At 31.0% G+C, this 12,537-nt stretch overlaps 1 protein-coding gene across 2 annotated transcripts; it reads right to left on the reverse strand.

Moving 5' to 3' along the window:
- Positions 1-593: 593 nt before the first annotated feature.
- On the reverse strand, positions 594-8,319 carry LOC139857346 (ATP-dependent DNA helicase 2 subunit KU70). 2 transcript variants are annotated; one of them, XM_071846093.1, is made up of 20 exons: positions 8,173-8,319; positions 7,967-8,042; positions 7,729-7,806; positions 6,755-6,871; positions 6,546-6,660; positions 6,331-6,436; positions 6,127-6,244; positions 5,874-5,957; positions 5,688-5,746; positions 4,885-5,018; positions 4,757-4,800; positions 4,559-4,635; positions 4,253-4,400; positions 3,869-3,930; positions 3,582-3,642; positions 3,310-3,402; positions 2,879-2,999; positions 1,603-1,705; positions 1,338-1,515; positions 594-829 (listed from the first exon to the last, which is right to left on the reverse strand). In XM_071846093.1, the coding sequence occupies exons 2-20, from the start codon at positions 8,030-8,032 to the stop codon at positions 716-718; spliced, it is 1,878 nt and encodes a 625-aa protein (XP_071702194.1). In that variant the 5' UTR covers positions 8,033-8,042; positions 8,173-8,319; the 3' UTR covers positions 594-715. The 2 variants fall into 2 exon arrangements, with proteins under 2 accessions (XP_071702194.1, XP_071702193.1); XM_071846092.1 differs by having other exon boundaries at positions 7,967-8,072.
- Positions 8,320-12,537: the final 4,218 nt, after the last annotated feature.

A 12,537-nucleotide genomic window follows, 5' to 3' on the forward strand; every position in this document is an offset into this window, starting at 1 on the left:
AAATGCAAAAAAAATGTTAAATAATTAAGTTTACCCGTTCAGCGGGTAACCGGTAACCAATAGCCTACACTAAAACATTTTTTGAAAGTACACTGGTATTTTTTGAGGTATATAGCGTACATTGGAACAATAGTGAAGGTATATAACCTATTTAAAACTTTAACCCTTTACAAAATGGAGCCCTAAAGACATCAAAGATGAGCTGAGCTGAATTTGAGTTATATAGTAGGTCATAACCAAGCAATTTTTAAATTCATAATTTATAAACTAGTTAATTACAATTTAAAATCTTAATTTTAATAATATTCAGTTCTATATAATTAATGCATTAGTATTATTCTTCAAATGGACCTCTTTGAAATTTTTGGCCCTGTTAGCTTTGTGTATACTTTGCACATGTACCAAAAACCCGCCTATTAGTCTGAGAAAAGGATTCCACTTCTATATGAAAAAAAATAAAAAAAAATACATATGTATAAAAGTGTAATTACCAAACTGGTCATAAAGAATTGTTACTTTAAATTAAGGCTTATAGGCAACTCATATAAAGTAAAAGAAAACATTAACCTACAGAGCTTAGTATGTGGCACAGATTAAAACTAGAAACGAATTCATTCTGCACAATTCAGTTATGAACATTCCACATATGATAATAATGCCTTCGTTGGTACACAAAACGCAGTTAAAGAGAAAAGGTTCGTACATGCTAATTTGGTCATTTACCCATGTGTGTTAAAATCCTACTGATCAAAGCTTCTTTTTTCCCCGCAACAGTAAGATTGTTGGCTGTTAGGTAACACTTGAGTTCTGTTACAGTCAAATCCTTCAGCTGCAATCCACAAAGACATAAAAATATTGATAAGTTAGTAGAAAGTGATCATGAACTGCACACAAAATGTGAAAAGCATCAGATATGTAAATTGTAAATTAATAATCAAAATGTAATCTGTGGCAGGATTAGGCACGGTTGCAATAATCGTTACTCGGATAATATTCGGTCAGGATTTTTAGAGAGTACTCAACTCGGAGTACTCGAAAGTTAACCAAGTTTGACTTTGACCGAGTTTTGACTGATTTTGACCGATTTTCCTGAAAATCCAATGTTTTGGCAGAGTTTGACCGAATTTGACCAAGTTTGGCTGAGTTGACTGAGTTTGACCTAATTTTACCGAGTATAACCAAGTACTCGCCGAGTAATTCCGAGTAATTCCGAGTTCTGCAACACTGGGAGTAGGTACATTGTTGTATATCTAGATAAAAATTACATCTCCGAAATTGACAATAGTTGAAGAAATCAAATTTTAACGCGCATAATAATTTTAATGTATTTAGCACACCTTTCCATCGTCTGCAAGTTTGGCCCAATCATAATACGCACACTTTTCTTCAGCAGCTGATTTCCTTTTCTTGGTGGCATTATTTGCCTTCCCTCGTGTTGCGTTTTCAGCTTCTTCATCGTAGTTCTCTCCGAAAACGGAAACCTTGAATTCTTCCAATGCTTTAGCAATCCCTGGCCTGTCATTATAGAACTCATCATATAAGCGTATTTGCATGATACGTGTATCGAAGAAAAATATATATATAAAAAAATAGATTGAGTACCTTGACATGCCTTCTTCATCTGGAAGTGTTTCATCCACAATTTCAGGCATCTCATCTTCATCAAGAGCCAGAGCCTGCAACGCTGCATAGTGGCTCTGCAGTGCTGCAAAATAAAAATAATAAATAAATAAATAAAATAAAAAAGTAGTGTGTATTAATAACTCGAATGAAAAGAATAACAGTTTATAGTAGACTGCATTACAAAATAAAAACACGATCTGAACTTTCAATGCCAAGAACAAAATTTATTCTTCTAACTTATCTATCTATCTATACGTTATATAAAGCACGTGCCATTATGCTGACGTGTCAACTCCTTTATTCTTGACACGTGTCATTCTATTGTTCATCTCATCTATTTAATTGATTTTCTCAAATAAGGAAACTATTCATATTCTAAATAAAATACAATTACTTTAATTATTAAATTATATAAATAAAATAATATAAATATAAAAATGGAAGAAACGGGAGCAATAGAACTTCACATGTGGCGTAAACAAAAATATATAAAAAAAAAGATAGTTTAAATTAAATAGATTAATAAAATAATATAAATATAAAAGTTAATATTGTTTAATCATATTTTAAGTACAATACAATTACTTAAATATTAAATCTGACAATATTATTATCGACTATTAGCATGTATACACATAAAAAGTAGTAAACAAGATCCGCACCCTAATACATAAGATTATATTTGAGCATAAATTATACTCCATAACATAAATGTGTGTGTGAAATGTACAGAAAATAAATGAATAAACTTTAAATAAAATTAGGTATATAACTTAATTAAAATAAACAATAAAATATCTATACTAAATCCAAAATATGATATTTAAATATATTTGCAGTATATCAACTTTTTGACATTTGCGATACGTATTTTAACGGACGGGCTCATAAACGTATTACTCTATGTTCAAAAAACTTCGCAACATTGAATGAGAACAACGGATTGTTGTATTGTAATTTTATTCAATACTAATGTTTATGATACTAATACTAATGTTTTTAATACCTCATACTCATGTTATCATACATTATATAAAGTGTGTGCAATACTAACGTTATCGTATACAATGCTTTTAATAGTAATACTTTCGATACAAATGTTATCAGTGATAAATGGTTTTTTTATTACAATTGTATTATACATTTGGTTGGTAAGGATCAATACTAAAGTAATCGTATACTAATTAAACAAGTGCCGTGCAACGCACGGGCTCATAAAACTAGTTTCAAATAAAAGAAAAGAAGAAAGGAATACCAGGATTTGAAAATTGGCAGATTGAAAAGTCTTTTAAGTCTACACGTTTTACCAAAGCAGCAGCTTTTTGGATTTGATCATCGGTGGCCGCAGAAAGCACGCCACTAGGTTCGGCATGAAGCTGCACATATATGGTTTTAGTAAGAAATAAGTAGTTTGACTTTTTTCTTGTAATTTAAATAATAATTAATCATTAATCATTGATGTACTCAACTTCACTAATGATATGTGCAAGTAATGTTGTAACTTCAAATATTGATTTCCGGAATATAACAAACCTTACGTCACTCGTATACCTCAGAAAGAGCAAAGCAATAATATAATGGTCTAAATGGGACAAATATTATGGTCGTTTTACTGTTTAAAAGGATGAAAGCTAAAAACACTACAAATACAAGCATAATTATAACCCGATGAAGGCTAATTCTTACTTCTTCAATAGGTCGTATATCATCAGAATAAGGAAGATATATCATGTGCATTCCTGGTGGTTCAATCTGACCACCCCCTTCAATGATTTCTTCCTGCATTTTCAAACCATGAGAATAAAAGTAGAACGCTGGGTTAAGAACGAGTTGAAAAAATAATTAAACTGAATTCATGATTTGTATATTCAACAAACGCTTCACAAAAACAAAGTAGTACTGAATAAAAAACAGAAGCATAAGAGTATAAATACAGGAATCATTAGGTAGGAACTTACTTGTGCAATCAGACCAACCAATTGAGGGCGAGATGAACTCCCATAAAATGCAACTGCGAAACTGAAATTGAGGAAATATAAGAGATTTTAGAAAAAAAATATACATACACATGCTAGTCCAATCGGACAGACAAAAGGTACATAGCTACACTAGAACATTACACATTTATTCAACTGTATAATAGTTGTTAAAAATAGTAATGTAAACCTATTTTATTTAGAATTTAACAATAATAACTAATAACTAATAATTTCGGATATGAAAGACCATTAGTTCAATTACTAACCGTTTGAGACGTATCATAGATCTGTGAAGAGCAATGAAAACACAAGTGCTTCCCATAACTTCCTGCAAAAGAATATTGCATTGAAGTTGAAAAAAATTATAATCCAAGTGTATTTGTTTGCTTTTCGGCAAAAAAAAAAAATCCAGGTGTATATATTGTTCTTTCACAAAACCACTCTATTTGCACATGACAATAACTTAAATTGTGCCAATGATTCCAAATACATTCTGCTGCACAATAGTTTGTAGTATAGTTTATAGTTTATGTTAGCATTTAGGCAACGAACAAATGTCTACATTATTAAGGATTTAAGGTTAACTTTAATAGAAATATATGGGGAGTCTATATCACATTGAAGTTATCTTTTTTAGGTAAGGATAATACCTCATCACTAGGAAAAACAAATGCAGGTGGCTTTAAGTTGTGATAATCCTTCAAGCAACTTAACGGCTTGAAACCTAAAAGCCGTAAGTTTCCTGTTGAAACTCTTTTGATCTCCGAGAGCTCCTCTATTGAGAACTTTATATCCTCACTGAAAAAAAATATATGGCATTGTCACATGAAGTTATTATATAATTTATATCCAAATAAAAACAGTAATGACAACTTGCTAAAATCTGCCTTCTCTAACACACAGAATCGGTGAACTAAAACGTATAGAATACAGATCAGTAAGAAGTTGCAACTAACTTCTTGTAATTTTGAAAACGCTTTGGAGGCTCTTGCACAAGTGCCCCGGTATCAGCACAAATTAACGACCTTTCAGCCTGCAAAATACATTATTAACCGTTACAACTTATGGATTCATACAAGAGCAAGTAACAAATAAAAATTAACAATTTTTAGATTCATACAAGAGCAAGTAACAAATAAAAATTAACAATTTACCTTTAAAGGAAGATTTGTGACAGAATCGAGCCATGTAACTTTCCCTGAAACAACAGTAAGATGAATCAGCCCAAATTCCTATCTTTATATGTTTTGCATAGACGTCATACAAAAAACAACTTGCTGACCTGGAACAGTTGGACGAATGAGAGCATATGTATTTAGTTCAATTGATAAACCGCCTGCAATCATGAATGTAATCCTGCGAACTCTGCGCTTCTTAAACATGCGTTTTCTTAACTGTTTGTTAAGGTCTTCAAATCTGAAATTGGATAAAAGCAGCCATAAAAAAAAATCAACAATTTCTACATCACTTTCATTTCTCACTAGCAAATGCTGGATTTGGAATTACCTAATTCATATTTGGTTGCATATCAAAATGCATTGAGTAATGTAAACATGACGTTTAATATGTTGTACGCATTAACATAGCCTTAAAAAGAATTATGTTGATATATAGAGATTGAAAAACATCTTGTGAAAATATAGGGCAACTCAATGAAAAAGTTGTATTTCACTTCGTAAGTAGTTTAGATATTTAACAAGAAATCAAACAAATTGCTCGCCATTTCAAAACTTCTTTTATCAAAAATACATTTGTAATATTCGTGAAGTTGAAAAGAGTTACAGAATGTGTGTATTAGTAAAGATCATTTTGCTATCATTATTTCCTCACTTAAAATATCATCGACATTCACTTATTTAACGGAAGATGGATAAATGTTAATATTTATCTCTACGCTCAAGAAGTTACTTTATAATTTCCTACCTCACAAAATAAGTGTTGCAAAAGAAATTATTATACCATTAAGATTTGAAAGTAGTTTGTTTCACTTCTAGTTAGTACACAATCTAATAAAATTATCAATTGCTGATTAAAATTAGAAATATGAAAATACTAAATGTAGTAAATAACATATATACTGCATACCTTTCTCCAGCCAACGGTATGAACTGAGCAAGCTCATCACCTTCAACTCCAATTAAATCCTGGTATATGAAAGACAAAGCAATGATGTGTAAATAACTAAAACGTTTATATAAAAAAAAAAATAAAAAAAAAAATTTAAAATCAAAATTTAAGATTCTAATAGACGTATTCTGAGCAGTAACATACAGCATAAAAAAGTGAGACATTAAATTCTTCATTTGGCCTACTTAAAGGTAGAAGTTCAATTGAGATCCCAAGGTCTTGCGCATCCTGCAACAGTTATGGAGTATTATATAAGTAATTCACCTAAATAAAAACATAAAAAATAAGAGCCCAAAATAATGCTCTTTAACAGTCAGATAGTTTGTGTCACAATTTCAGAACTTATAATATATCAAATTTGTAACTACACTACTATTTATTTATAATCATCTATCACCTTAGCACGCTGCAATGTTGTTCTAGTCATGTCTAGCTTTGTCACTCCCTTAATACTTCCAAAAGGATCGTCTTCATTTGTAAGTAATAATATGCGCTTATCAGCTGTTTTTGCAGATCTGAAAATTTTATCAAGTTGTTATAACCTAGTAGCCTAGTGCAATTTACAGAAAAAGAAAGAAAGAAAAAAAACTAAAAAACGTACCCCTTACGAAGTAAGGCCTGAGCAACCCAAAGTGCATTGTACAATGAATTATCCCTAGATCCAGGAACAATACCATACTCGCTCCCAATAACTTTGCTGAACGATTCTGCATTCATGTACCAAGCACAACAAAAAATAATAGCCTGTTAATGTTCTCTTTCAGTAACATGTAAAGAAACTGTTATATCTTATACATGACAAAACCACGAGCAAACCTTCGATATGATCAAATTCTTTAATAAACCGAGCTGTAAGACTGTCTAAATGCTCTCTTTCAGGAACATTAAATACATAAACACCACTAAGATCTTGAAGATTTTTCTTTTCTCTCTGCATATAAATCAGTTCTTGTGATACCAACTAAATAAAGTTGGCGTACAATGGCAAATAACTTTTCAGTTTATGTGAGTTATTAGTCACTTACAGTATTAAAGAAGCATATTGCAATTTCATCATATGGCCTGTTAATAATCTGAACCTTTATAGCCTGTGCAATGCAATTGACAGCAACGTGAAAATGAGATGTATTCTCTTGATCTTCCTGCAGAACATTGCCGTCAACAAAAGCAGAAATTATGTTATGCATATAAATAGCAACAATATTTAAAATTACTTAGATATAATAACCTAGAAATATACACATATATCATTCTAAAATTGTTGCACCGTACAAACCTACAATTACGAGAATTAAGGGGCACGCATTTATCGGCCTAATTTTGATTATAAAAGTCATTAAACTTCAAGTTGAGGTACGTAAACGTTTATGTGAAGATGAATAAGCTTTTAGTATATAACATACGACTTGTATTACATTCAACAACTTTCATTTGGGAAGGTCATATACAAACTTCTGAATCCTATATTACATGTTTATCTATTATCACCATAACAAATTGTTGGACATATTCAAATAAACAAATAGTCATAAGCTGGCACTACGTAAGAGTACTTCTAAAATTAAACATTCCAATTCATGGAAGAAAAAAAAAACAAGTGAAAAAAAAAAAAACTAGTCTAGTACATTTGCCACAAAAACACGAAAAAAAACTAATATGCGTAGCACTATGTATCTAACCGAAAACAATCCATATTCAACTAGCCTAATTTAAAGTCATGTGGTGTAGATGCATTCTACATATGTTTCACATCGATTTCCTCCTAGTCAGCAACTAGTCAACTACAGCACTAAGAACCCAACACCCCCATTCATAGTTTATAGTTGAGTCAAAAGTTGCAAAAGACTGAACATTTTCGGTGAAACTAAACGACATTATTCGAACTACAACCGCAGCATTGAACATCATCACCTTTCTGAACACAAAATAAATTAAAAGACATGGTAATTATCAATCAATAATATTTACATAAAAAAATGTAACAAAGATAAGTTCGAACCCCGGGACAAGTGACACTGAACATTTTCGGCGAAGCATCCACAAGAAACACCACTAGTTCTTTGCTTGATTGCTTGTCCTGGTAGCCAAAAAATCATCAATTAATACTCAAAACGTAAATATTTATATTTAATATTGACAAATGAATTCAAAAATCAAAACTCATCATTTTAGTGAATACAACCCTAGATACAAGTACAAGTGAAATAATAACATGACTACATGAGTAGAATAAAAACCTGATAGGAATCATTTTCAGGATCGTCTTCATCGTCACGAAAAACATCATCAGGATCCAAATCCATTTGATTTAACCTAACACAAATAGTCAATTACTGGAGAGACCTGATAGCAAAATACAAAGTCAAACTTAATAAATTCAATTAAGCATGTACGTTTGTGAGTAAAGTGACAGATGGAAGTGAAAAAATGAGTGAGAAGTTACCGGCGGTGGAGAAGATAAATCCGGCAGCCGTTGGAGGGAAGGGTTTTGGCCGGGTGATTGAAGGAATTTGAGGGGTTAATGTGGAAATAAAATTTGGGGGGAAATGTGTTCTCCTTCTCGAAGAAGCTTGAACTCTAGAAAACAAAAAGTAATTCTCCCACTCATCTACATTTTTCTCTCATAAATTTATAATTATATTCTTAGATTAATTTTGAAAATTGAGCTTATATTATTTTATTATTCTAAATCTAAATCTAAATATAAATATATAAATATAATAAATAACTGTATAATAGGTAACTGAATGTACATGGATCAAAAAGTGATGTGTTAAGATCACCTCTCATTTTCTAAACACCTCCATTGTTTGATAATTCATTTTACATGTATTAATTGTTCACGGATAAAAAGTATATAGTTTAAAAAAATAGTATAAAATTTGTATTTCCTGTTACTTTCCAAATTTGCCCTTATTTTTTTCTTTCTTTTCTAAACCTATCAACATACACACATCAAGGAATAATAGTAGACAATTAATTTAGAATATCGGAAAATTGATTATTGGACAATAAATTAAAGACGGAGGGAGTAATAATTTGAGCCCCAGGTGTCGATCAAATCACCAGTGTTTGTGCTCGACGACGACGCTGGGACAAGATCAAAAACGACACCGGGCCGGCGTCAGTGAGCGGAAATCTGACGGTGGCTTCTTTGATTTTTTAATTTTTTGATTATTTATCGGTTATTTATTTCACTTTCCTCATTTATTACTTTTTACTTAATATTTTTAAACATATATATATATATATATATATATATATATATATATATATATATATATATATATATATATATATATATATATATATATGTTTATGTATGTATATACAACATTTAACCATTTCTCGTCACTCACATATTTAACTCTCTATTTTTATAAAAAAAAATTCACCTCAAAAGTATAATGTTTACTAACATTGTTACTTTTAATGTCTATGACGATGGGTATTTTACCCACTCTAAGAAGGAATACGTCGGTGGTACGAAACATCCGTTGGATGTAGTTGTATCTAGCGTTAATGTACTTCATTGTTAGATTATTTAAGACGTAACGTTAACTGCGAGGAAGGTTGGTATGCGTTTTCGGATGCAGATTCAGAGAAATTTTGAATGGCTTAACAACGATGATCAATGGGCCAAAATACTCGGAAATGCAATTATATACTCGGAAGATATCGAGTTGTATACTAAGCATATTTGGGACTACATTCCTACTGAGAGTAAAGGTAGTGCGGATGGATATTATACTTATTGAGTTTTAGTATAATTAATAGTATTTTTAGTTTAATGTAAGCCGAGTTTAATTTTATGTATTTAAATCAATTATTTGTAATTGTTGTTCTCCTTTCCTAGCTCCATGCTAGGGTAGAGTTTTTTTAATAAAAATTTTGTTGCTGTTCCAAAAAAAAATCAATTATTTGTAATTGTAGTATTTTTTTATTATTTTAATCAATGTAATGGGTTTATTTACTTGTTTGTATTTTTTATTAAAAATAAATTAAAATATTTAGGATTATAAATGAATAAAGAAGTAAAATAAAAATAAAAAGGACACTCGGAATTTACACTGAACAACACCTCATGTTTCTCTCTCCTCATTCATTTCCAGTGTCTCCAAAGGACATTGAAAATAAACACCGAACGACACTCTGTGCTCTTAGTACCTATTTAACCTCAATGTAGCACAATTTATGTTTACATTAAACATAGAATATAATACACAATATTTTACTAACGGCCGTATAAAACAATGTATAATAGCTGTATAAAACAATGTATAATTAAGTACTTATTATCATGAATTGATAATTAATTGTTACAAATTTGACACACAAATTTGACATTTTAGTTCAATGAAAGTCAAATAGTTGCGACGTCAAATACAGAAAAACAATTTATTTGCAAAAAAAGAATGTACCAATTTGACTCCATGTCAAAGTGTGGGTTAAAAACAGTCTAAAGGGCAAAAAGGGTATCAAATTAAAAACCCATTATCCACCCAACTGACTATACATCACCGTTAAGTTAAAAACAGTCTAAAGGGAAGGCTATTCGAGTTTATGACAATTTGTCAGCAGTATAAAATGAAATAATGGCACAAATCATGAGTCTGAAGTTGTGGCTGTGATTTTTTTTCCACAGTGTTAATTTAAACTATTTCGACTATTATCGTTTTTTTTTTTTTTTTAATCATAATTGAGTTCACTAGAATTTCTTATTTATGTATGCTATAGATCTAACTAGAAAAGTTCGACCGCGGTGCGGTTGTATTTGAATATACGTTGTTTGGTATATAATATATCTAATGGCTCGAGCATTGCGGTAAAACATTTTAACGTTTTTTATGAAATCAATATTGAGAGAAAATGTAGGTAAAAAATTTGGAGGAAAAAGGGGTAGAAAGAGTCGGATATATAATATATATATATATATATATATATATATATATATATATATATATATATATATATATATATATATATATATATACCCCGTATATAATTGATAAATAATGCTTTATTAAAAGAAGCTCCGTTTTGAATGTAGTTAGTTGCGTTTTGTTCGTAAACTTATTTCGAGTTAAACGGTGACGACGCAGAAATTTAACTCGCGGCGGAAAATATATGTATATGTGTATATATATATATATATACACACACACACACATATAATTGCTAAAGAATGTTTTTTTAAAAGAAGCTCCATTTTGTATATAGCTAGTTGTGTTTTGTTCATAAAATTATTTCGAGTTAAACGGTGACGACGGAGAAATTTAACTCGCGGCGGAAAAAAAAATATAGGCCGTTAAAAACTCGGTTGGGTTTTGTTTAATGTTTATTATATTAAATATGAAAGTTACAATTAGGCCTTTAGATGTTGTGGATATGTACACTTTTTACCCTTTGATGTTGGCAAGTTTGATCCCTCATTTTTGAAGCGCTTTACCGTTTTCTTCCTTGTGTGAAACGCCAAAAGCCTCCCACACTAAAAAGTTCCAAAAACGAAAAAAAAAAACATGTGGGTATTAGTAGATATGGTAATGTGGTATATTAGTTGCTAGATAATAGATCTTTTGTGGAGCTGAATGACTATTATTTTGAAGTTTGAACTGAAGATTGATACTAGATGGATACTACATTTTATAATGAATACGGGATATTATTTTGAAGATTTAACTGAAGATTTTTTTGAAATTGATAATGCATTTAATAATAGATATTGTACAGGTGAATGTGAACTTCATGTTTGGATTCGGGTTGTGTGGGTCTAAACACTATTTTGTAAGTAGTATATTCATCTATATAAATATAAATTTTTTATTCATGCTTGAACTGCACTTACTCTCATAAATGTGTATATATGTACGGAGTTTTTACTTGAAATCATGATCCAATGTATTGTTTTTAGCTTCATGTACGTTGATTACTTTTACTGAATTCTTACGCCTTGCTTTTTTTTTTTGTTTTAAAAAACATAAAAAAAATAAATAAATCTAGAAAGGAGTAGAGATCAATTAGACAGAATTTTGGCGCTTCTCGTTAACTTTCATACAGACTCGGGTCTATCGGTTAATGTAGCGAAATCTTCATTATTTGGCATCGGGGTTTTGGAGATAGAGGTTGAAGACTTTACTATTTCTGCAGGATGTGGTAAAGGTAGCTTTCCTTTTACTTATTTAGGACTTCCGTTGGGGGATTCTATGAAACGAGTTGCAAATTGGAAGAGTTTGGAAGAACGCTTTAAAAAGAAGCTTTCAGGGTGGAAAGCTAGTTTACTCTCTATCGGTCGTCTCACTCTCATTAAATCGGTGTTGGGATCGTTAGGCATTTATTTATTTTTTCTATTTTTAAGTGCCCGGAAACGGTTATTAATACCCTCGAGGGGTTTCGAGCGGGATTTTTTTGGGGATCCTCTTCGAATAATAAAAAGATGCATTGGGTAGTTCCACTCGTTTTTGGAAAGATGATTGGAAAGTGGATGGGACATTGTGTTCTAAATTTGATAGGGTATTTCACTTGAAGAATAATCCCGACTGTTTAATTTCTGACCGATTCGTACAAGGTGAATGGGCCTGGGACTGGTCAAGGTTGACTGTTGGGCCTCGTAATATGGCCTTGATCAAGTCTCTTGTTGACCACGTGGGTTTAAGTCCTACTTCAGAAGGTGCAGACAAATGGCCAAATGGGTGTGGGATATTTCAAATGATGAGGATTTTAAGGTATGTGTTACAAGGCAGTTTCATTTCAAATTTCAAATAAGTATATCAGCCGAGGCTGATGAATAGTACCGGGTATTTTAGTCTTT

This window comes from Rutidosis leptorrhynchoides, chromosome 7 (genome assembly GCF_046630445.1).
Source record: "Rutidosis leptorrhynchoides isolate AG116_Rl617_1_P2 chromosome 7, CSIRO_AGI_Rlap_v1, whole genome shotgun sequence".
Lineage (NCBI taxonomy): Eukaryota > Viridiplantae > Streptophyta > Magnoliopsida > Asterales > Asteraceae > Rutidosis > Rutidosis leptorrhynchoides.

Bases quoted from the DNA above. Each gene is read 5' to 3' on its own strand.
- LOC139857346 (XM_071846093.1), bottom strand. From the start codon at position 8,032: ATGGATTTGGATCCTGATGATGTTTTTCGTGACGATGAAGACGATCCT. The intron at 4,801-4,884 runs GTCAGCAAGTTG...CTGTTGTTTCAG, and splicing joins CATTCGTCCAACTGTTCCAG to GGAAAGTTACATGGCTCGAT. The intron at 830-1,337 runs GTGTGCTAAATA...TGTGGATTGCAG, and splicing joins AACTTGCAGACGATGGAAAG to CTGAAGGATTTGACTGTAAC.